Source organism: Cricetulus griseus, chromosome 4 (genome assembly GCF_003668045.3).
Source record: "Cricetulus griseus strain 17A/GY chromosome 4, alternate assembly CriGri-PICRH-1.0, whole genome shotgun sequence".
NCBI classification, from domain to species: Eukaryota; Metazoa; Chordata; class Mammalia; order Rodentia; family Cricetidae; genus Cricetulus; species Cricetulus griseus.
In genome coordinates, this window is record NC_048597.1 from 205,191,305 (window position 1) to 205,218,328 (window position 27,024).

General features: G+C 38.6%; 1 protein-coding gene across 2 annotated transcripts in view; it reads right to left on the bottom strand.

The window, feature by feature from the left end:
* Rasa2 (RAS p21 protein activator 2) overlaps positions 1-27,024 on the bottom strand; it is a 98,506-nt gene that overhangs the window by 63,065 nt on the left and 8,417 nt on the right. For both annotated transcript variants that reach the window (XM_027410908.2, XM_027410907.2), the window contains exons 2-4: positions 14,640-14,757; positions 8,191-8,294; positions 6,156-6,250 (exon numbers count right to left, since the gene is read on the bottom strand). In XM_027410908.2, the coding sequence (XP_027266709.1) occupies positions 6,156-6,250; positions 8,191-8,294; positions 14,640-14,716 (276 nt within the window). In that variant the 5' untranslated portion in view covers positions 14,717-14,757. The remainder of the gene's footprint in view (positions 1-6,155; positions 6,251-8,190; positions 8,295-14,639; positions 14,758-27,024) is intronic.

Sequence of the window (27,024 nt, forward strand, 5' to 3'; positions counted from 1 at the left end):
GACAGTCTCCAAAGCCACAGAGAAACCCTTTCTGGAAAAACAAAAAACAAAATTCTGTCCAAAAAGGTAGAAAATGCACTCATTAAATTCGGCTATCATGAACTTCTGAAAAAAAAATAACTGCAATAATAAAGTAGCAAAGTAAAAGGCTAAAATATTTAAACTGTTTAGGTATAAAATACAAGTTACTAGTAGAGATCTCCTTTGAAAACAAACTACATTTCTGCATGTCACTTATTGTGTCTTTACAAGCAAAGACAATCCTTCACACTGAGATCCTCATTACACTGATGATCCTTGGGCAACAATCATCAGTAATCATTTGAGCTTCAAATGCTAATTAGTGGTAACAATAGGAAATTAAATGTCTCCCTCTCTGAGATAAAGATACTAATCATTTCATCCACTCAAGCCTTTAGACAAACAGGCCTAACCCAAACTCCAGAATGTACTACCCTATAATGTTTCTTCCGACCACACCAAATTAGACTTCAGTGGATAGTGACCCAAATCTAGCCAACTTCTCTGCAAATTTTGAGTCAGATGTTTGAGGATGAGGAAGCTATATTTGTACAGAGACTCAAAGATGAATATTGCATTTTTTGGAGTCAATAAAAGAGTAAATTCACAGAAAGAAACAAAGAGGTACGTGCTCTCATTAGACATACAAAAAGGATAGGTGAAATCTTATCTTTAAGACTCTTTACATGTGGCAGAGGAGGTAGCTTGGTTAGTAAAGCGCCTGCCACACATGCATGAGGATGACATTTAATCTCAACCATCTACCCAGAAAAATGGGTGTGAAAAAGATGAGTGTCTAACTACATTCTAAATACTTGCCTTTACACCCACAGTTAAGTGTAGTACTAGTCTGAAATATCAAGGCAACTTCTCTTTGCAACAGACCAAGACCATTACAGAAAACCATAATCAACAAAATGCAGAGTGTAGAGCCCAGTCCCAACAGACACATCTACAATTCAATTCCTTTACCTAAGGCCTAGGGTCACTGTGCAAGGGGGGGATGGAAAGATGGTGAGAACCAGAGGATCAGGGAGTCTGCTGTGAAACTGTGTCTCCTAGTAATGTTACGGAGTACACCCATAAAGTTTCACCAACAGAAAGCTAATGGGGATTGAGATGAGGGTATTCCAGGAGGCCCCAATCCTACACAAAGAACTATAGCCACCTAAGGAATGCTGACAGCAGGAGAAAACAGTCCTTTCCAGGGAAGAACACACCAATTGGTTATCTGATACCAAACTGGAGGCCCTGAAAACATACATCAGACAGCATTGTACAGATTGAGCAGGTTGCAGTTATGAATTTAAGAGTATATGTACATACATACATACATACATACATAAGTATATGCAACACCAACTGATAGACATGAATTTGAAAAAGAACAAGGAAAGATATATGGGAGGGTTTGGAGGGAGGAAAAGGAAAACAATGTAATTATAATCTCAAAAAATTAAGAAATGACTCTTAAAAAAGATGGATGTGATATTGTGTAATTGTAATCCCAATGTTAGAGAGGCAGAGACAGGCAAATCCCCAGGACTCACTGAGCAGCAAGTCTAGCAAGTTAGTGAACTCCAGGTCCCAAGGAGAGACCTTATCCCAAAAGCAAGAGGGAGCAGCTTGAAGAATGATACCCAAGGTTATTCTCTGGCATCTAAATGTACAAGCTCACAAGTACATGGGTGCGCGCGCGCGCGCGCGCGCGCGCGCAAACACACACACACACACACACAAAATTCCCCCATAGCCCCCAAATATTTTTTCTCTTTATTTTACAAGTATAAAGTTGTTACAATGAAAGTGAAAGAAGAAAAAATTAACTATTCTCTCTACAAAATGAAAGATAAGAAAACATAAAACATGAAAAGAAAGAAATCAATCAGCAGATCTCAGTCCTACCTGCCTTACAGCAGACACTGCTTCCGGGTTGAGGTCTCCTCATAAGGATGACACTACACAGTGTTCATTCATCAAAGCCCCAAATAAAAACTTTCTCTGTGGCAGTCAACCATTTTATGAGAATTTAAAGTCACTTCAAAGATCACTTTTAGCTTATGTGAACTTTTATCTTGTCTGCTATTGTCAGAACCTAACTGCCAATCAACATGCAGCTTTTGTGCAAATGCCTGATTGAGGAGCTCACAAGCTCCCTAGGGACTTTCTAATGCACCCCCACTAGGCAGTCCAGTGCTGTGATTAGACTCAGACAGATCTCCACTGAAATCACAGTTTCTATGACTGGAGAAGTCAGTATATCTTTTAATCCTATTAAAATATAAGACTATCTACTTCATAGTGCTATTCTGGACTTTAAATGACATAATGTATACTAAGTACTCACTGTTGTACTTGGTACATACTTTTATCATTACTAAAAGTAATCATGAGATGGAATCCTGGCTAAATTCACTCTCATCACTTTCTATATTATCACCTATTTTTATGTTTTCATGTTTTTTTTTAAGTTAAAAACATGCAAGGTAAACAAACACTAACAGACTAGGCTCTGTATTAAGTATGGGCTGTTTTCATATCTTTTCTACTTACAAGGTTAATGTGGTATTCTCAGATTGGTTTGTGGCTAAATAATAATATTCCCAATAATACCATGTTATCTTAAAAAGTATTATCCATCCCTCCCACCTCCTACAGCATTCTTCTTTTACAATATATTTTAAATAACGGGTAAATCTTGCTAATTACTATTTAAGATAAAAGTTCTGGAAAAGTTAATGACTAATAGTCACGAAACCAAACAGTACTAAAATTTAAAATGCCAATACTATATATAAAATATAAATGCTACTTTAAGTACTTTCATGTTTCAGAGGTGACAGTTTTATATATACACTGTCAAAAGCCCGTGCCACAGTATTAGTTTCTAGTATTGTCTCCAAGTATTACATAAAGAATACCCTATAGGGTCCAACATTTTCAGAACAAAATCTTTAAATCCTTCAGAAAATTCACACTGGTCATTAAGAATGCATTTAATAAATAAATTGTACTGAATCTTCTAATCCATTTCAAAATCTCAAAGCCCTTCTTTGTCTTCCCTTGTGTTCAAATTACTAGAAAGATTAGAAGGGTGCAGTGATGCATGTCTATAATCCCAACACTAAGGAGATTCTAAGGTGTACAGCCAACCTCAGGTACACAGTGAGCACCATCTCCAAAAAGGTTAACACCATACCCAATTTCTCATGTGGACTATATATAGAAAATGTAGTAAATCATGTCAAAAAAGAAAGTAAATTGGTAATTTTGTAAGGCTACATTAGAAAGGCACCTGTATTGACTAGTTTTATGTCAACTTGACACAAGCTAGAGTTATTTGAAAGGAAGGAACTTTAATTGAGAAAATGCTGACATAAGATCCAGTTGTAGCAGGGCAGTGGTGGCGCATGCTTTTAATCCCAGCACTCGGGAGGCAGACAGATCTCTGTGAGTTTGAGACCATCCTGGTCTAAAGAGCTAGTTCCAGGACAGCCTCCAAAGCCACAGAGAAACCCTGTCTTGAAAAACCAAAAAAGAAAAAAAAAAAAAAAGATCCAGTTGTAGAGCATTTTCTTAATTAGTGATTGATGAGGAAAGGCCTAGCCCATTGTGGGTGGTGCTACCCCTGGGCAGGTGGTGCTAGGTTCTATAAGAAAGCAGGCTGAGCAAGCCATGAGGAACAGCCAGTAAGAGCACTCCTCCATGGCCTCTGCCATCAGAGCTCCTGTCTCCAGGTTCCTGCCCTGTTTGAGTTCCTGCTCTGACTTCTTTCAATGATAAAGTGTCTTAATTTGGGTTTTATTGCTGTGAAAAGACACCATGACCATGGGAACTCCTTTTATAAAAAGGAAAACATTTAATTGGGGCTGGTTTATAATTCAGAGGTTTAGTTTATTACCACAATGTTGAGAAGCAAGGCAGCTTGTAGGTAGAAATGATGCTGGAGAAGGACCTGAGAGGTCTACATCTTGATCGGCAGGCAGCAACAAGAGAGTGCCACACTGGGCCTAGCCTGAGCATCAGAGACCTCAAAGCCCACCCGGAGTCACCCACTTCCTCCATCAAAGCCACAAACACTGCAGAAGGTCACACTTCTTAATAGTGCCACTCCCTATGAGCCTATGGGGCCATTCATTCAAACTGCCACAAACAGCAATATGGAAGTATTTTAAGTCAAATAAACTCTTTCCTTTCCAACTTGCTTTTTTGGTCACAGTGTTTCATCACAGCAATAGAAACCCTAACTAGGACACCACCAGACTGACTGGTAGTAACAAATTTACATTTGCATAGAAACGAATAGGTTTGTCTGTTTATTTTAAAAACAAAAGTTTATGCAGCCTGGCTGGCCTTAAAATTCTATCTTCACTTCCTAGGTTCTGGGATTACAGGTATATACCACCATATTCAGTTTCTGTGATTCTGGGGAGCACACCCAGGTCTTTGAGCATGCTAGTCAAACACTCTAACAACCGAACTACAACACAGCTCAAAATTAACAGTTTTAAAGTATTCTTCTCATGCCATATGAGTCCTATATGGTGAGTTTTATTCTCATTTTACAGAAATGAAGCCAAAGATCATCAAAATAACCATATATTAAAAACACCAAGTAAAAATTTTCTGACTTCTAATTTCAGCCCATTCTACTTCCTCACATTGCTTCTCAACTGGGTTATTGACAATGCCTATTGGGATCTGAATGATACTTTAGAGTCAAATGAAAAGATTGAGTATTAAAATGGGGTGGAGCAGATATAAAGTAAAACCAATACTTGGCTGTATTGTGTACTTTAGAGATTTCAGCACACAATACGTATTTTTGAGAATTTAATCTTAGAGATTGCATGAAAGGTTATGAGGAAATGAAGACACACTTATTTGCAAAATATCTGTGGGTATGTTTTTATCCTCTTATCTTAAACTTCTATTTGAGACCTAGTGGCAAATTATAGCCTCCTTAAGAAAGGAAGAATCCTGATTGCAATTATGTTCTTAGAAATAGTTTCACGATCATTACTGTATTTAAGAAGTAGAGTTACAAAAAAGAAAAACGATTGCTTTAGAAATAATTCTTAAGTCATAGAAACTTAGGTTTCCTAGAAACTTCAACTACTTGGCTAAACAAACATTTCTGTTCATATATAGAATCTATACACGGCCTTTTATTTTGGCAAGAGGAAAGAAGAAACTAACAAGCATAATGATACCCTTCAAATAAAAAGAGGTGGACAGGAAGGAAGAGGTAGGAATGAAGGCTGTGCATTGAAGATCCAGGCATGGTTTAAATAAGTAACATTTTTTTCCCATCTAGTTTATTAGAAATGGAATAAAAGCATCCTGATAAGAATGAATACAACCAGACTTGCATGTATTCCCTAAAGGACAGAGTTAATACATTATCCTTTCCTTTAAAATGTTCTCCTCTTTTAAAAAAGCATTATTTTGAAACTGGGACTCAGAAATGTAGGAAATGTCCTCTTGCTGAGTGTGGCAGCACACACCTTTAATCCCAACACTGGAAGGCAGAGACAGGTGGACCTCTATGAGTTCTAGGCCAGCCTAGGCTATAGTGTGTTAAAGGACATAGAGTGGCCCTGTCTCAAAAACAAACAACAAAATTCCTAAACCCTTATGTGTACACATGCATACATTATTTTTATTGTAATTATCAATGCACATCAATTGCACTGACTAATGGATTTCACTGTGGCATTTCTAGAAATGTATATATTGTACTTTGCTCATGACAACTTTCTTGAATATGTCTTTTAGACTTTAGATTTTGTGGTTAGTTCTCTATGAATACATGTATGTGTATGTGTGCAGGTGCCATGAACACGAATGGAGGTCAGAGGTGAGAGTTGGTTCTCTCTGGGGATTGAGCTCAGGTCATCAGGCTTGGCAGCAAGTGCCTTTACCCAGTGAGCTATCTCACTGTTCATACCTTATTTTTATATCCCCATGAAAGAGCTACTTCCTTCTAGCTCCCTATTACTAGAAGGTCTACAATGTGTGGCATTAGAACTTAAAAACAAGGTACAACAAGTTCTAACAGTATACACTAGTATAATTAGTTGGTTTTCATTCATTTTTCTGTATGTCACAATCACATGCAGTACTTAACTTACCTGAACTTCTGAATTCGAGTCAATAGGCTGCAGTGAAAACCAAGTTTCTTTACCACTGTGATTACACAAGTCTTCTTTTTTGATGGCTACTTTTCCTACAGAAAATAAATGAGAAAATATAGTTTATACAATCTTACCACTTATAAGCAGTATTGAATACTTTATAGAAAATACTTAGTCTTGAATCTGTTGATATAAAAATCCACTACCACCCTTTTCTTTGAAATAGGATGTTGCTATGTAGCTCTAGCGGTCCTGGTACTTGTTACATAGCCCAAGATAGACTTGAACTCATGGTAATCCTCCTGCCTTAGCTTTCCAAGTGCTGGAATTACAGATTTTTATTTAATTATTTGGAATAGGGTTTCTCTATGTAACAGTTCTCAAACTCTCTTTGTAGACCAGGCTGGCCTCAAACTCACAGAGATTCACCTGCCTCTGCCTCCAAAGTACTGGAATTTAAGGTATGCACCACCACTGCCTGGCTGGGAGTACAGATTTTAAAAACCTTTTTCTATATTTTTTTTCTCCTATATCCTAAAAGAGAAATGTCTTATTTCTGTTTGTCCATTGGCAGACCCTTTTGTGGGTCATTCTGAATCAGGGGATTAGAAAAACTCAGCCATAATCCCAGCACTCAGGAGGCAGAGGCAGATAGATCTCTGTAAATTTGAGGACAATATGGTCTAAAAACAGAGTTCCAGAACATCCAGGGCTGTTATACAGAGAACCCCTGTCTCAAAATACCAGGAAAAAAAGAAAAAGAAGAAAAAAAAAAAAAAAAGAAAGAAAGAACTCAGTTGGACTCTAACATAATTGTATTTTAGCACTGTAATTTACTCAGATTAATATTTTTCTAGTACATTCAGGATAAAAAACAAAATATAAGTGGCAGTGCAATATAATTTTCCAAGTTCTATAAGGCTATGAATGAAGTGTTATGTGTTGGCTATTTTTGAGCAGTTTCAGCTGCATTTAACAAGAGGTTAGGTGTTCCAATTAAGTGAAAGGACAAACATTATCACCTATTAATGATAAAAATTATCTTTTTAAAATTTCACTTTATCAAAACATGATTAAACTGACTATACTGCTTCAATTCACACATTTTAAAAATCAAGGCAGCTCTCTAAATTTCCTCTCTACTGGGGAAAGATAATGAATGTACCATGAACAAAGTAGTATGAAAGAAACAAATGATATTTAAATGAAGTATTTGCCATGTTGGTGCAAATCATTTCCTTCCTCAATTCAAGTTTTAAGAAGTAGACATAGTTTTGCATATGATTAACAATTCAAAGACTGCACAAAAGTTCCAACAAAGGAGTTATGCTCCAGTTTAAAAGCAATTCACTTTTTTCCTTTTTTAAAAAGCAACTACTTGGGGTTGGTAAGCACACTGGTTACTCTTCCAAAGGACCCTCAATTTCCAGCACCCGCATGGCAGCTCACAACTGTCTATAAACCCGGTCCTAGGGGATCTGATGCAATCACCTCACACACAAATTCAGACAAAACACCAGTGTGCCTCAAAAACCAAACAAAACCAAAAAACCCAAAAACAAAACAAAAACAAACAAACAAACAAAAAAACCCCATCAAAAACAAACAAAAACCCCAAAATCTACTTTCAGGTACCGCAAATGTATGTTATGCCCTCTTGCTTGCAACATAGCTTACTTTTAGTTCAGCAGTTGAAAACACAAAGAAAATGACAAACTTTTATGAGAAGAAGTGTCAACTTTCAGCTATCAAGTGAAAAGAAAGACTTTAGAAAAATAAACGCAGAAAAACTTATGTTTAAAGTATTCTGCACCCCCCAAGCAGATGGTGACTATATATACTAAAAAACAAATACTGCATGCCTTTCTCATTTTACAAATATTTTATCTTGATAATCCCAGCACTCTGGAGCCAAAGGCAGGTGGATCTCTGTGAGCTTGAGGTCAGCCTGGTCTACAAGTGCGTTCCAGGACAGCCAGAGCTACAGAGAAATCCTGTCTTGGAACAAAAAAAATTATTGAGTTGCACCTACCTATACGAAGATCTCTTTGTAAAACATTCTTATCATAAACATAAAATGACAAATACTGGAAGGTTCTTGGAATCTCAAAGTAAAATTCTTCACTGAAGTATGGTCTAGAGAGAAAAGAGAAAGCTCATTATGCCAAATAATATGTAATTTATTACTATTAAATAATTCATTACTACCACTATTAAAATGGCACTGTTAAATAAAATCATATTCAAATGTCATTTTCAATAAACATCAATGAAATTATAAACTAAGATTCTTTAGAAAAGAACTTCAAAAACCCCAAAATTATTCTCAATACCGTTTCAGACAAATCCTATACAAATCAAGCTGAACTGAAAAGACCTCAGGTGCCAAAAGAATTCCAAACACATAGCTTTTCAGAAGGTCCAGGAGACAAAGATCTAGTAATTGCTTAGGCCATGCTCACCTAAAGCAGACCTAAATGAGAGCCAAGAACAAAGCCATCTACATTACTATAACTATGTAATTATATGTATAATTAATTTAAAATATAACTACTAGAAATATATAACTATATAAAATTGTATTGGCCACAATAATACCTACCATCGAAAATGGAAAATACTACATAAAATATTTTAAAATGTATTATAAATATTACTAAATATCTTCATTGTCTTTCCTGAATTATTTATAAATTCTATGGAGGTTGGTGGCCTTTGATAAATTTACAAAACTGTGTAGCTTCCATCCCAATCAAAATATAGAATGGGTACCACTCTAGAAAGTCCCCTTATGCTCCCAATAGTACCTTAAACAACTAGTTATATGGGGGTGGGGGAGTCCAGGGCCTAGAACCTGGGGCCTTGTATATACTAGGCAAGAACTCTACCACTGAGTCATATTCTTAGCCCAGTGATAAGATTTCTTTCTATTTGTGTGTATATGTGTACACATATGTGTGCAGGTGTGAGTGTATGAGTTGAAGTCCACAGGTCAATCAATGTTGAGTGTCTTCCTCAATCTGTCTCCACCTTATTTTTTTGAGAGTCTTTCCCTGAGCCTGGATTTTCCTATTCTAACAGGCCCAGCTCATTTTCATGCCATGGCAAATAGCTTTTTACACGGGCACTGAGGATCCAAACTTTGGTCCTCATGCTTGCACAACTAGCACTTTACTGACTGAGCTATTTCCCCAGCCTCAGTGATTTGATTTGTGTGTGCATGTATGTGTGATCAGAAGTTGAAGTATCTTCCTCCATTTGTCTCTACCTTATTTTTTGACACAGGGTTTCTAGCTGAACCTGTAGCTCACTAATTTGGCTATACCTACTGGCCAGCAAGTTGCAGTGATCCTGTTGTCTCCACATCCTCAGTCTTGGGATTTTACAAGTGTTTATAAAATGAAGTTCTGAATGCTTTCAAGGCAAGCACTTTATCAACTGACTCATTATGGTTGGGGAAGAGGTGTGGGAGGCCCCGTTGGCAGTTAATGGCTATTGGAAAAGGAGAAATCATTTTCTTCAGTGATGTAGCCATTGGTTAGTTGCCCATGCTCCAGTAAATAATGTCCTACCCATGCTTATTCAAGCAGCCCAAATTAAACACAGTGGGTCACACACATAAAAAAATACATGAAAATAAGGGAACTTGTGGAAAGGAGTTCAGAGAGTGTATGAGGGGTATGATTAAAAACAATACATTCATGTACAGAATTGTTGCAGGACATCTGAGCTAACTGTGTAAAGATGTATCGCTGTTTTACTTTGCCTGTCTAAGGCACCAAATTAGTTTAATAAAGAGATGAATGGCCAAGAGAGGTTAGGTGGAACTTCTGGGCAGAGAGAGGAATGAATCTAGGCTTGTGAGAAACATGAAACAAGACACGAAGGGAGTTAGACACACAGAATGGAAAAGAGGTAAAAAGCCACATGGCAGGATGTAGATTAATAGAAACAGGTTAATTTAAGCTAAGAGAGCTAGTTGGGAACAAGCCTAAGCTAAAGGTCAAGTTTTTATAATTAGGACGTCTCTGTGTCATTATTTGGAGGCTGGCAGTCCCAAAAAAAGTCCAACTACACAAAATGTTCAAAGATTGAATTAAAAATAAAACCTATCTCCCAGAAACTCCCCTTACATGCTCTGCAATTACCCTACCACACTGTGAGTCTGATGGGGGATGTCCTTCTGTATATATGTTTCTCTTATTGATTGATGAACAAAACACTGTTTGGCCAATCGCCAGGCAGGAAGATAGGTAGGGCTAGTACTGCAGGAGAATTCTAGGAGAGGAAGACAGAGAGAGGCAGAGTCAGGAGATGCCATGTAGCTGCCAAAGGAGTAAAAGTTCCAGGCATTCTCCAGTAAGCCAAGACCACATGGAAATACATAGATTCATAGAGATGAGTTAATAATTAAGACAGAGCTGGCCAATAAGAAGCCCTAGACATCAGCCAACAGTTTTTACAATTAATATAGCATCCATGTGCTTACTTGGGGCTGAAGGGTGGTGGAACCTGACGGAACAAGAAACTCCAGCAACAACATGAGTCAACTGGTGAAAGTTCTATCATTACATTACTGATTAACCCTAAAAGTGACAAAATGGTTTTAGACTGTGGTTTCTTGATGATTAATGGTGCTCCATCTCTCTTCATGTGTCTCCAAGACATGTGTACATCATCTTTTATGAAATATCTGAGACTTTTCATATTTTACATTTCTTAATTACTAAGGGTTTTGCTTTGATTTAGAAATGTTTAAAAGCAAAATCTCTTACATCATTCTTTTGCAAATTCTACAGTATTTTCTGTTTTATAATTCAAAGTTATAAAAACTAAAAGTCAAGAAAAAGGTTCAGAAAAGTTACAAAGATCTACCATGTAGTTACTTTCAGCTGGATGGTTGATCACAACTTACACAATATCAAGAACATTATAATAAAATCAAGATCAGAAAAGGTTTTTAATATAGACTGTTTTGTCCCATTCTAGAAGGAAAAAATTAGAGGGCATTCAGAATCTAAGAATTATCTAATCTAACTAGCTACACTCTTAAGTGTGTATGGTAGTAACACTGCTATCTTTAAATTATCTTTCAAACTGCTTTCTTGTTTGTAAAGGTGGATAAAGAAATAAAGAAAGCTGTGCATTGGTGGTGCATGCCTTTAATCCCAGCACTTGGGAGGCAGAGGCAGGCTGATCTCTGTGAGTTCGAGGCCAGCCTGGTCTCTAGAGCGAGTGCCAGGATAGGCTCCAAAGCTACACAGAGAAACCCTATCTCAAAAAACCAAAGAGAGAGAGAGAGAGAGAGAGAGAGAGAGAGAGAGAGAGAGAGAGAGAGAGAAAGTAAAGAAAACCGATTTCACCATTTCCCACTACACAAAAAGTTAGAAAGATTAAGGGTTAAAAATATAAGCTAATTCTGGTTATTTTCATATATATGGCTATATATTATAAACTACAAGTACTCAACTTATGGACAATTACTATTTAATTTTATCACTGACTACCTTGTGATATAAAATTGTTGTAACAGACTGAAATTTAGTAATTTCGGGTCTCAAATCCCAGCTGTGATTTTAACTTCCTTTATTACATGACAAATTACTCAGCCTTTTGGTGACATGATTTCATCATTCATAAATGTAAATAAAAAAGACATGTATGAATTTGTATGACAAATGTGAAAAACACCAAGATTCTAAATCAATACGGGCATTTGACTTATGACAAAATTTTTGAAGTGTATTATTCCAAATCTTTTAGGCTACTATTTATTCTTTTTTGAGGAGGAACAATTGTGAACTCAGAGAACAACCAGTGGGAGTTGGTTCTCTCCTTTCACCATGTGGGCTCTGGGTACTTACTTCGGAACAATCTTTGTATACTGTAAATATGTATTGTTCTCCTTGTTAATAAAAAGCTGATTGCCAATGGCTAGGCAGGATTTTTGGGGCAGAGAGAATGCTGGGAAGGAGGGCAGAGTGAGAGGAGTTGCCAGCCAGATGGAAAGGAAGCAGGACATGCAGTAGAAGTAAAAGCCATGAGCCTAAGGACAGCACACAGATTAACAGAAATGGGTTAATTTAAGTTGTAAGAGCTGGTTAGTAATAAGCCTGAGCTATCAGCCGGACATTTAAATTAATAATAAGTCTCTGAGTGGATATTTGGGAGCAACTGCAGGGACACAGAAAAACTCTGACTACAGGTACTGAACTCAAGTTGTTAAGCTTGACAGTTGACACCTTTACCTACTGACTAAGCCTCTACATTGGCTTACTTTAGTTTAATGTGATCCTTTCCTTTTGAAGAGTTCAAAATTAGCTGGGTAGTGGTGGCACACACCTTTAATCCCAGCACTTGGGAGGCAGAGGCAGGTGGATCTCAGTGAGTGTGAGGCCAGCCTGGTCTACAAAGTGAGTTCCAGGGCAGCTAGGACTGATATACAGAGAAACCCTGTCTCAAAATAAATAAATCATTTCAAAAAAGGTTCAAAATTATAAGAACCAAAAGACATAAAAGGGCACACAGAGAGGTATGCCTACAACACAAACATTTCAGAGGCTGAAGTAGGAGTAAGAGGTTCAGGGCAAACCTGGGCTACATAGCAGAAGCCTGTGCAGAGGAAGAGGAGAGGAAGAAAGGGAAAGGGAAGGTGGAGGAGAGAAGAGAAAAGAGAAAGGAAGAACAGGAAGGAGATACAGGCAAACTTCAGAGGAAAAGACAGGCAAGTATAAAGGGGCAGGGGAAGGTAAACAGAACACCAAAACATATTCCAGAAATCCAATGGAATGAAATACAAGTTATGATTACTGTTTCAATCACCACAGTTTAACAACTCTCAGAATCCTCAATTGCGTTGTTTCTGAAGACTATCCTTTCAGTAGTTTGGTGGTGGTGGGGTTTTGTTTGGGTTGTTTGTTTTTGAGACAGGCTCTCACTATGTAGCCCTGACTGGCCTGGACTTCCTATATAGACTAGGCTGACCTCAAACTCAACAGAGATCTACCCGCCTCTGCCTTCTATGTGCTGGGATTAAAAGCATGTGTCATGACACCTGACTTTAGCACAATTCTAAATCAGAATTACAACCACAAACACTGCAACAAGGCAGAGGAGGCAAATTAAGAATTTGCTGTGATACTTTCAAAGTGTAATTACACTTCCAAATATGAAAGCATCCTACCAAGGGCTTGGCTTATCCCGATAATATACTAGCAAGTAACTTGTAAGAAGGGTGTGTGTTCGTTCTTGTGTATATGCAGGTGCAGGGATAGGGAGTATGTGTAGGTCAGAGGGTGACATCAGGTATTTTTCTCAATCATTTTCCAACTTATTTTTTGAGACAAAATCTCTTGTTGAACAATTTGGCTGTACTGGCTGGCCATGGAGCTCCTGGTATCCTCCTATCTCCATGTCCCCAGCACTGGGACTACAAGTGGAAGCTACTGCACCTGGCTTTCTCACATGGTGCTGGGATGGAACACCAATTCTCATATTTGTGCATCAAGTACTTTACCAACTAAGCCAGCCATCTCTCTAGCTCTAACTTGTGTGAACTTTAAGAACTAATTTATTCTTTGGAGAAATAAAATGATGCACTTAGAGGGAAGCTCAAATAAATAGGCAAAAATTTAGTCTAGAGTACAGACTGAAGTCTTAGGATAGTTGTTTTCTCTTCCTTCCTTCCTTCCTTCCTTCCTTCCTTCCTTCCTTCCTTCTTTCCTTCCTTTCTTTCTCTAAAGATTTATTATGTATACAACATTCTGCTTCCATGTATATCTGCACACCAGAAGAGGGCACCAGATCTCATAACAGATGGTTGTGAGCCACAATGTGGTTGCTGGGAATTGAACTCAGGACCTCTGGAAGAGCAGTCAGTGCTCTTAACCACTGAGCCATCTCTCCGGCCCCACGATAGTTGTTTTCAAACATTTAATAATTTCGTGTAAAAGATGGACTAAACTTGCTCCCCAGAAAAATCTAAGGGACAGAGCTAGGACAATTAAGAAAAACTACTTTCTAAGGCAATGAAAAGACACATGAAAGCAAGCACTGTATTGATGTCATTCTCACAGACAGAGGAATAAACAGACCTGAGCAAGTGCTTGGCACATGGCTGGATGTCGTTTTAATAATCATTAACCAATTAAACATAAGCACATTCTGAGTCAGAACAGTTCAAAGACCAAGCAGACTGCTTAGGAAGCTTGAACTTCTTGGTGGCTGGAACATTAAGTAGATGCCACATGACCACTTGCCAGAGTTACTGCTAAGGAGCCCGATGTTGTTAGCCCAGCTTACTCAACATTCAAGGTCCCTTCAAATGCTTACATTCTATAATTCTAAAAATAGTTCATAATAGAAAAAAATCTTTAAAACTATTTGTTTCAATTCAAGAAAGCCAACTTGATAAAAATATGGAAAATACTTAAAACTATGAATATATATCAAATGAACGTCAATTTCTTATTTTCTACCAACCTTAAAGACTTTTCAACAACCTGGGTTCGATAAACTTCTTCTTGGTCCAAATTTATAGTGCAGAAACAATCTCTCATTTTGTTGGGTCCAAGATAGGGCAATAAATTTTTTGCTTCATCTGTTGGCACAAAAATTTAAATTGATGTTAAATATCCTTACTTATATTACCCAAGGCTTATATATGAATTCAGTCTGGAAAAAGACATAATATGGTGTAGAGAAAAAAGCAATTGGTGATCAGAGAGGTCAAGGGGTCTAAAGGAAACTAGTAATAGTAAGACTGGGGGATGTGGCTAAACGTGATGAGCCTTCCCCGAGAACTCTATAGTAAAGTTTATTTTTTAATTAGAAGAAAAAAACCTAAATGTTTAAAAACAAAAGACTGAAGGAAGGAGCTACATATAGACACATGGGGGTCATAATACATCATTGCATCTTTCCTCTATGAAAAGGTACTCCATTCTGTCCCACAGTACTGTCTCAAGAATGTTCCTGCAATTAACCCCTCTCTTCCTTTCTACCAGGTTTCTCATTAGCACATAGACAACATTTCCCAATAAAAACAAACAAAAGAAGCAAATAACCATCCTTAATACCACCTCTTTTCCCTTGCCAAACCTCTATTTCTAGAGTCCTTTCTCAAGTCCATTCATTCTTTGGTCATCTCTAATCAGCTTCTGATCTCAATATGATACTGAAACTACTTTACTCAAGGTCATCAACGTCAATGAATGTTGCTTACTAAATCCTATGTCCAATCCTGTTCTTACTATATCCACCCCTTCCTGTTGGATTCCACACATACTATGTCCTCCACCCTGCTCACTCCCTTCTCACTGCAATGCTGTAACTCCTCAGGTCTCAGTTTGGACCCCCCCCCCCCCCCCCGATAAACGCCTGTAGCATACAGTGTTAGTGTTAGTGGCTCCCAGTTCTGTGTCAGCAGGCCTGACCTTCCCTCCTCCATGCTAAATGTAATTATCCTCTGGATATCCACTAGGTATCTCAAATTTAACACGTCCCAGGAAAACAATCTTATTTCCTCTTCTACAAGCTCTTCCCTTGGTCTAGCATTATTTCCCTCTCCCTCATCATTTCATGCCACTCCCTTATATATCCAGTTCACTGGCAAATCCAGAAAATCTTTAAAAAGACAAAATCTTAGCTGGGCAGTGATGGCACATGCCCCCACCACTCAGGAGGCAGAGGCAGGTGGATCTTTTGTGAGTTCGAGGCCAGCCTGGTCTACAGAGTGAGTGCCAGGAAAGGGTCCAAAGCTACACAGACAAACCCTGTCTCGAAAAACCAAAAAAGACACAACCTAAAATCCAATTATTTCTTTCCTTCACTTTTATCACCCAAATCCAAGCACTGCAACTTTTGGTTCAGACAAGCATGGCAATATCTTAACTGGTGTCTTTGCTTCTCTTGCTCTCCTACAATCTATTCTTCACCTATAGATGTGATCTTTTCTTTCCTTTTCAATGCCAGGGATCAGCCCCAAGCCTTATGTATGAATGCATGGTAGATGAGTGCTCTGCCACAGAGCCATAATCCAGACCAAGAGCGATCTTCTCATCAGATTCAAGTCAGTCACTCTGCTTCACTGCCATACCATCTGTCTGAGAATAAAATCTCACCTCTAAATCAGAGCACCCTAAGTATCCCTTCTGATCCCTTCTTTTGTTCTCCACACTGTTCACTTCTTCCCCATCAGCCATGGCAACTTTATTATTATGAGTTCTCCATGGATCTCTCTACTCCTCACAGGGCTGCTACATTTCTATCATTCAGGTCTCAGCTCAAATGACACTTGTCAGAGACCTCTTCCCTGATTGGCCTGCCGAAAGCAGATGATCCTGCTCCCATACTCTTCCTGTTTGGTTTCCTTGACAGCATTGGTAACTGGCTGAACTTCTGTTAGGAGTTTTTGCAGCTCCTATATAAGGCCTGAGAACTTGCTAATGCTCAAGATCTAAACAGTAAACATCTGGTGATATATTTGTTGAAGGAATAAAGAACCCAGTAAGTCAAGCTTTGAAGTTCTTATGAGCTACTGATGTACCAAAAGAACAGACACAAGTCTACACACTGAGATACACACCAATGTACAAATCTAAGAAGGCAAGGAAGGGGCCAGCAAGAAGGCTCAGTGTGTGAAAACAATTGTGTGCAATCCCAACTAGCTGGATGGAGGGTGCACATGAAAATATTCCCAGCATTTCTACAGTGAGATGGAAGGGAGACACAGGAGAACCACCCAGCCAAACAAGAGAGACCCTGCTTAAAAAACAAAGTGAACTGACCCCTAAAAGTTGTCTTCTGACCACTACATACATGCCATAGCATGTAGACATACCCCATTCCTATCCCCACACGTGTAATAAATAAACAGACAAATAAGCTTTTAAAAGAAAGCAGGGTAGCTTCATAAAGGAAAGAACATTAATTACCCTAAGAATCATTAGATCAATGTCTCTCTCCTACTAAGCATTATATACTTCAGAAAATCACTGAAGGACAGTTTTTCTGATGAAGGTTTGGGTTCTTTCTGCTTAAGTTTGGAGCTAACAGTTATTAAAGGCAATATTTGTAAAGTCTACTTAAGAAGCATTTATAAAAAATTCAGTAAACAAATAATATTTAAAACTTAAAATAGGAAAATTAAAGAGCCAGGTGTGGTGGTGTATGTGTTTAAGCCCAGCACTCAGGAAGCAGAGGCAGGAGGATCTGAGTTTGAAACCAGCCTGGTCTATATAGCGAGTTCCATCCATCTCAACCAGGACACTTAATAGTGAGACCCTATCTAAAAAAGAAAAAGAAGGAAAGAAGGGAAAAAAGGGACAATGGAAAGGCAACAATAAAATATTCAACTATTAAATTTATCATTGGAGACCAGAAAAAAATGAAATTACCACTTAACTATTCTAAACAAAGTTATGCTCATCCAAGTAAATCAGAATCAGGGAATCTCACCTTGTAAATGATTCCTAAACTAACTAGAATGAGATGGTATTTATAGGTGAAGCAGTTCTGTACAGGAAAAATAATAAAGAATCAAAATCCTCTGTTCACCGGGAGTTGCCCTTCCATCAGGGTTCTTTCTCCCCTGCCCCTTCTCTCACTTAGGACCTTGTCTAGAAATTCTATTTTCATTCCTCAGGCTCTTTCACATAACAGAAAATATCTGTTTTAAACCTAAGTTCACAGAGACCACCAACAAGGCCTGAAATATACAGAAATTAGAATTAGACTACCATAAATATGCTGCGTATCTAATGTGATAGCTTAGAACATTAAATCCCTGCCCTGGGCAGGTACCTGTTTTCTCCATGTTAAGGTCTATTTAGAAAATAATGCTGCATAATGTGCACATCATCTACCAATACCACCCCAGAGGGAAACGAGGGTTTTTCGAGACAGGGTTTCTCTGTGTAGCTTTGGAGCCTGTCCTGGCACTCGCTCTGGAGAGGAGGCTGGCCTCGAACTCACAGAGATCTGCCTGCCTCTGCCTCCCGAGTGCTGGGATTAAAGGCGTGTGCCAACGCTCGGCCATATATATATATATATATATATAATATATATATATATATATATATAGAAATGCACCTAGCATCACTTTCTATAAAAGCAATTCTCCTAACTCGTGCTATTCCCTCAATATCTACCACTGACTGAAGTTCAAATACGCTATGCTGAAAATTAATTCATCCAATCAATGCCAAGCTCTCCAAATTAATCACACTAATATGTTTAGTCAGTTATCAGGAATTTAAACAGTAATTCCAAACTCCAGCAGTGATTAACTGTCCGTTTACAAAGTGCATTAGCCAACAGTTAGGACATTAAAGCATTGTTGCATCTGTTACATTTCTAAGCAGAAGGTAAAGGTGCTAACAGTATGGTCAAGCTACATAAAGGTGCTACACCACATGGTCAAGCTACATAAAATACAAAAGTAAAGCATTTTTGAAGCAGTACTTCCTCACAAATGGTCCTACTGTCTCCATGCAATCTTAGGAGATGTATTGGGCCAAAATAATCCATCCTCTAGCTCTAATCCTTCTCTTCTACTTGTACCTGGAACCTTCTACAATTAGCTTCAGAACCTCCTTTGTCTAGAACCTTCAAGAACACTAAAATCAAATTATTGCCTTTCGATTTCCACTTTATTTAGCCACTTGTTAGTATCTGGTAACACTGACCTATCCTGAGTTTAGGTGGCTCATTTTAAGTTGTCTTTGTTTTACTCCCTCATTTGGGTGAGGAAACTTGGTATAGACTATTAATTCATCAGATGTGAGGGACCAATTTTAGATACTTTAAAAACATGTCATTATAAAATAAAAGACTTTCCAGGCATGGTAGCACACATCTTTAATCCCAATACTCAGGAGACAGAGGCAGGTGTATGGATCTCTGAGTTCAAGGTCAGCCAGATCTACATAGTGGGTCCTAGGCCAGCCAAAGCTACAAAGTGAGACCCTCTTGAGGAAGGAAGGGATGAAGGGAGGGAGGGAAGGAGGGGGACTGGCAGGGAGGCAGGTAGGCTGACAGAGAAATAAAGACAAAGTTTCTCAACAATGTTTGGTGGTGTTATTTGCAATTCAACTTATCTATATCCTATTTAATTGTTGTACAATATATGGTGGATTAGTTGTACAACATCAGTTGTATGCCTTCTGTATTATGGAGACTCTAAAGCTAAAAAATAAGTTTCCCAGTCTCTCTTGCAGTTAGCTTTATGTTCCTAAGTCCCACTAATCAGATTCACTCACTAGAAAACTGGAAGACAGAAGAAAAAGGATGCTGAGTTTTGGTGTTTCTAGTAGCAAGCACTGCCAAAAAGATAACCATGCTAACAGCAGCACTTGCAGAAGTCCTGGTACCAGTCACAGGTTTCCTGTATATTACAAAAGAATTTACAGGGCATCCATTCTATGGTATAGGCTATGGGAGGTCTGGGTTGGATCTAGAGCCAGCAACAGTGATGATGAAGGTGGCTACCTGCTAATGGCTATTTCTTAATACTAGCACATTCCTAACCATGGCAGAGGTAGCCAAGTTCTAAGCAATAATTGGTATAAGAGCTTTTTTTTTTTTTTTAAACCAATTCTGCAGGGCTCTTTTGATTTTAAAAGAAACAGTAACTTTTTGGTGGCTTAAGATATGATTTTGCTTGTTTCTGTGAGTACTGGGGATTGAACTCAGGGCCTCACACCCATGCTGGGCAAGCATTGTACTACTGAGCAACACTGCAGCCCTTGAAATGTGACTTCAAAGTCATCCCTGAGAATTCCACTCAGTCTTTTTTGGGAGCCTGGAGGGAGGAGACAGCACAAGCACATTAAACGTATAGTCAGTGTGGAATCCAGAGGACAATTTTGGGTGCCATTCCTTAGGGACCAACCATTATTTTTTTATTTACTTATTTATTAGATACAGGCTGCCTCACTGGCCTGGAACTCATTAATAGATCTTGGGTCTGACAATATGGCTCAGTGGGTAAAGGCACTTGTCATGAAAGTTTGATGACCTGAATTAGATCCTCAGAACCCATGTAATGGCAGTAGGAGAGAACTGAATCCGTAGAATTGCCTTCGGACCTCCATATCACCTGCGTGTACACACACATATACACACACAAATAAAGCTTCTTAAAAGTTAAAAAAAAAAAGTCAATTGTGGTGGTGAATGTCTTTTAATCCCAGCATGTAGGAGGCAGAGGCAGAGGCCAGCCTGGTCTACAGAGTGAGTTCCAAGACAGCCAGAGCTATATAGTAAGACCCTGTCTCAAAAACAATCACAGGGAGGGAGGGAGGGAGGGAGAAAGGAGGGAGGGAGGAGGGAGGGAGGGGAGGGGAGGGGTGGAGGGAGGGAGATGGCTGGAGAGATGGCACAGTAGTTAAGATGATTGCTTGCTGCTCTTCCAGAGGACTGGAGTTCTATTCCCAATCGGCTCACAGTTAACGGCCTCTAAACCCAGCTCTAGGAGGCTGACACCCTCTCCAGGCCTCCTACATGTGCCATGCACCTACATAAACAAATAAAAATAGTCTTTAAAATAAAATATTTTAATTCAATGCATGAGCGTATCTATCTCTGGAAAATATTTAAAACGTTTCACTGTACTTTGAGATATGATACTTGAGCACGCCAATTCAAAAGATGGTTTTCACTTCCACTGTAATAAAAGGAAATTTACATTTGTACATGTGTGCATATGGGGGCCTGAGTTCAACACTGGTTGTCATCCTCAGTCATTTCCCCTGTTTTAGACAAGGTCTCTCATAGAACCTGAAGCTCCCTTATTCAGCGACTCCCGGGAATCTGCCTCTCCAGAGCTGGAATTTCTTTGACTGCTAGTGGTCAAACTTGGATCCTTGTTGTTCACAAAACATGCCAAAGTATTGTAATATACAAAGGCCCTATAACAAAATGACTGTCACCATTTCCATCAATAATCAACGGCTCCTCACGGAAAAGATGAGGACAACAACCCCAGCATAGCTTCTTTTACTCTGTACTGTTTTGTTCAAGTCTTCACCAATACTCCTTAAGCACTTTAGCTTACATTATGGCTTAATGTATAACTGTTAACTACATTTCTTTTAAAGCATCCCCTTAAGTTTCTTTTACATGTCCCTTTTTCAAATGTTCAAAGATGAGCAAAGCAAACCCTTCACTAGTGTGGTGGTTTAAAAGAAAATGGCCGCAAAGGAGTGACACTATGTGACTTTGTTGGAGTGGGTATGGCCTTGTTGCAGGAAGTGTGTCACTGTGGGGGCAGGCTTTGAGGTTTCCTATGCTTAGGATACTGTCCAGTGTCTCGGTTGACCTCCTGTTGCCTGCAAGATATAGGACTCTCAGCTATCTTTCCAGCACCATGTCAGCCTGCATGCTGCCATGCTCCCCACCATGATGATAATGGACTGAACCTCTGAACTATAAGCCAGCCCCAAACAAATGTTTCCCTTTGTAAGAGTTGCCTTGGCCATGGTGTCTCTTCATAGCAATAGAAACCCTAAGACAATCAGACATGTCTTGTTTCACAGATGCACTGCAAGTTGGCCAAGCACTGTATGTCAGTGGTTTTATCTGATGAATAAAAATATAACTTTTCAAGCCAGGCAGTGGTGGTGAACGCCTTCAAACCCAGCACTCAGGAGGGAGAGGAAGGTAGACCTCTGAGTTTGAGCCAGACTGGTCTACAAACCTACACAGAGAAACCCTGTCTCGAAAAACCAAAAAATTTTTTAAAAAATGTAACTTTTCCCTCATCACATACAAGTAACACACACACACACACACACACACACACACACACACACACACACACACACACACGTTTTTCCTTTTTTATTCTGTTGGTGCTGGAAGGTTTTGAGACAAGGACTTTCATGTTGATCTTGGATTTGCTATGTAGCCAAGGATAGATAGATAACCTTGAACTCCTGGTCCTCCTACTTCTACTTTCCAAGTTCTGGAATTACAGAACTGTGCCACCATACTTGGCTATTATAATTTTTAATCTTAATTTAAAATTCTGATGACCTTTACATGGATGATATTTACATGGAAGATTTTCCATTTCTGTTATCAGTTACTATTTCCATTGGCATTTATTATCTTGCTTTTAACTGCTTACTTTTTGACATTAGCAAAAAGTGATTGTCTCCTAAAAAATTAAATGTTTTTCCTATCTCCTTGTCAATTTATACAGAAGCTACCTTCTCAATGAAGTCCTCCTTGACTACTCTCATACTGTCATTATATGTGGTACCCACTCCTGCTTATACTTATTAATGTACCCTGTGTTAGGGGACCTATTTTTAACCTTTACAGTGTAGAGACAGATCAACTTATATCAAAGGAGAAATTCACATGGAACTTTAAATTAATTACTTTATTTATTTTGGAGACAGAGTCTCAGTAAGTAGCCCTGGCTGGCCTAAAACTCTAATAATTTTAATTTTTAATTGTGTGTGTGTGTGTGTGTGTGTGTGTGTGTGTGGTGTGTATTTGAGTACCTGAGTGCAATGCCCATGGAAGCCATAAAAGGGTGACAGATACCCCTAAAGCTGGAATTACAGGTTGTTGAGAGCCACCCAATATGGGTGCTAGGAACCAAACTCAGGTCTTTTGAAAGAGTAGTATGTGCTCTTAATAGCTTAGCCACCACTCCAGCCCCAATGTTATATATTTCAATACTTGTTCTCCCTTTGTAGATTGTACAATAACTGTATGTGGGCACAGAGGCTTGTTTATACCTATATCGTACCATGTAATTTTTTTAATTTTGGTAACAAAGTCTCTCATTGAACCTGGAGTTATCAAGTTTGACTAGACCTGGCTAGTCTCTGAGCCCTGGAGATCCTCCTGTTCCACCTCTCCAACAAGCTGGAATTACAAGCATGGACCACCACACCTGTGGTTTGTTTGGTTATTGTTTTATGTGAATTGTGGAGATCAGACTCAGATTCTCATAATTTTGCAGCAAACATTTTACCAACTGAGCCATCTTCCTAGCCTACCATATAAATTGTATCTGGCACTAAAATACTATACATCAAGCTTCTCAACAGAGACTTTGGTATGTGTATGTACATATATATATATATATATATATATATGTTTATGTACACATTTGGGGAACATTCTAACTATATTTCTATCTATTTCTATCAGTAGGTTGTGTTGTGTGCTTATGCATGTCCTAGGAGAACACACTACTGAGATAAACTATCCCTTAAATATTTGGGTGCCCTAGCCGGGCATTGGTGCACACGCCTTTAATCCCAGCACTTGGGAGGCAGAGACAGGTGGATCTCTGTGAGTTCGAGACCAGTCTGGTCTACAAGAGCTAGTTCCAGGTCAGCCTCCAAAGCCACAGAGAAACCCTGTCTCGAAAAACCAAACAACAACAACAAAAAATATTTGGGTGCCCTACAACTAAGAATTTTCTCAAATGTCTCATTTGATTTGTATAACAACCCTAAGCAATACAGTTTCCTTTTATTAAGTAAATTATCAGTAGCAACAACATCAACAAATAAATCACAGTCAAAAGCTGTAGTATGATTGTCTTTCTGCTCTATTCTTAGAGTCTTTCTAAAATAGTAGTTCTGAGACTCTATCCATGTCTGAAAGAGATCTAGTAACCCCAGCCCTATTTCAAAGCATACCTTTAATACAAAGAAGACTAGGAGCCAACATAGATCCTAAAGGAATTAACCCTCAAAGGAAACCATAGTAGGTCAGGGTCCTGGACAAAATAATACTAAGAAAAAGTCTATTTGGTGTGGGAAGTCAAGTTAAACCATAATAAAAGCTACCATTTACATACATACATACACACACACACACACACACACACACACACAGTATATATTACACATAGTAGATTTTTTAAGAATGCCATGTTATTTTACCCAGTTTTCATGATAAATCTTCCAAACGATACGTATTTTTTCAAAATACAGAAATTAATACTGGAAGAACAATTGTTCCAGAAACAAGAGGAGCATCTTCAAGGCAGCAGTGACTAATACAAACTAAGGAAGTAGATGAAAGGGGGAACCAGAGGGATACAGGAGAGAGTCCAACAGAGAACCTAAAATGGAAAGTTAGAGTTTTAACAAAAGGGGTTACTAAGTTTGGGGGCCTTTTGTTTGTTTCTGTTTTTGTTGAGACAGGGTTTCTCTGTGTAGCCCTGGCTGTCCTGGAACTTGCTCTGTAGACCAGGCTGGCCTCAAACTCTGAGATCCACCTGCTTCTACCACCCAGGTGTTGGTATTAAAGGCATGTGCCACCACCTCCAGGCAAGGGTTACTAAAAGTTTTTATATGGTCTACTTCAAGACAATCTAATAAGGGCCTTGACTGAGTTAACAAAAAGGAAACTGAGGGAAAAAAATGGAAGAGATACTATACAGAGAGAATTTAGTATCAACTGGCCTGAGTGAAATGGGATGTTATCTTTATAACAGAAGTGGCAACCTAAACGCAGAGCTTTTACATAGGGAGAAGATATGACAGTATGTAAACATATTTTTATAACCCTCCACAACAAAACAAAGACTAGATCAAACATACTTAAAAACATACTATAGGAGCTGGGGAGATAGCCCATCAGTTAAAAGCACTTGCCAGTCTTGCAGAGGACCTGAGTTTAGTTCCTAGCACCCACATGATGGTTCACAATCATCCATAACTCCAGTTCTAGGGGACCTGGTGCCCTCTGAGGGTATGGGGAACACATGCAGTGCATATACTTACTTACATGCAGGCAAAACATTCATATATTTGATAAAAGAATAAATAAATCTTTCAAAGTTAAAAAAATTAAATATGGCCAGGTGTTGGTGGTGCACGCCTTAATCCCAGCACTCGGGAGGCAGAGGCAGGCAGATCTCTGTGAATTCGAGGCCAGCCTGGTCTCCAGAGAGAGTTCCAGGATAGGCTCCAAAGCTACAGAGAAAACCTGTCTGGAAAAACAAACAAACAAACAAACAAACAAAAAGTAAAAATATGGACTCATGTTGTTAAGATTAGATAAGATTAAAATGTCACCTAATTTTACAACATATAATCTAGCTATGATAAGGTAATATATAATAAAGTCTTTGAAATTCTCTTCTCATTTTAATTTCAATGTTTCCAACAGAGCAATTCTAAAACCACAAGTGGTATTGACAACACAGCAAGTTAAATGAATGCATTTTACAGCAGACATTTGAGTTTCAATGTAAGCTTTTGTATTTAACAATCTGTTATTTCCTTAGCTTCAATTTCCTGTGTAAAAAGAGATAATACTTAGGACTGTTGTGAACATTAACTGTGGTAAAGCACTTGGCACAATTTCTAAAACAAAGTAAGTACTTAGTAAACAGTAACTATCAGTATTCTTGCTTAGCTAGAGGTTCTTAAAAATTAACATCTACATACAATTCCCTTATCCAAGCCACTAGGTCCTGATCAAAGATAATTCATAATAACTGTTGCAGCTATCTGTATTGTGATCATATTAATCACCTCTGACTGAAGCTTAGTCTGGAACAAGAAGTTAGGAAACTACTGTACACGAAAAGGCGAATTTCACAAGGTATTGCCAGGAAGTGTCCATGGGCTATACAAGCATGTTACTAAGTACAAGAATGATCTTCCTGTGGTTTGCCTTGCCCACATATGCTGTTAGTTTTGAATGTGTGCTGGTTTCTATGATTCTTACAGACCCCTTTGTAAGGTGAGAAAGCAAACAGAGATTATGGTGTAATCTCTGCTGAGCTAGGCCAATGATCCCTGCAGCTAGGCTCATAAGGCAACGTAGAGAGCCTGGAATGGCAAGCAAAAGGCTTAAAGACAGATGCTGAAAGAGCCTGGGGCCACAAGGACAGGCCTTACTCGGGATGTGACTGTTATCTTTGGTAATGGAATTCTTATCAGCCACTTTTCAATAGCAAAAAAGCAGCACCTGATAACAAAGAAGATACACACACCCCTTTGTGTATAAAAGGCGTGTATTTATTAGCAGAACCACTCAAAAGCAAGAAACTGCATTAAACAGCACAGAAATCAGTGGATATGGTGGAACACACCTGCAATTCCAGTGCTCCAGCTAGACTGAGAGTTTGAGGCTAGCCAGCTAGCTAGAACTACATAGTGAGATTTCATGTTAATAAAACAAGAAAGCAGGGAAAAAAAGAAAAGGGGGCAGGGAGGGCAGCAAAATCCCCAAGAGCAGAGTAAGGAAAACAAGACTATTTTTTGAACCCCAGACTCATTTTACTTTATTGACCATCCATTTCATTAGGCCATTGCCAGTTTAGAGGTAATCACCATGTCTTGTAACAGAAACAAATTCATTCCATTACACTGGTAGACAGAAAGCCTGGTAGAGAAAAGACATGAGCCTTGACAACAAACATGCTGAGACTTGGTTTTGCCCTCTTAAACACTGCTAGAGGCTTTCTGTTGCTGCTTCATTAAAGTAAGAACAACAATCCTCTACACGAAATAAAGTAAATAAATATGCAAACTATCTTAGCATAATACCGTGAAACCAGTAAATAATCAATCAATAAACACAGGTTCACTTTCTCATATGTACTGAGGAAATTTTGTATAAAGAAGTCTGTCCAAATATACAGGTTCAAATTATTCAGCACCTTCACTCACATAAAACATCCCTCTGAAAGTTATTAACTTTTTGAAAAGTCAACATTTTTAGCATAAGCAACTAATCAAACATCCAAGTTATATAGGAATCCATTGTATTTTTCTAAGTTTCACTTTCTTTAAACTTAAAACTATGGGGTTGGCACGTGCTTCTCTTCAAGACCTGGTTTCAGTTCCCAGAATTCACAGAGGGTGGCTCACAACTGCCT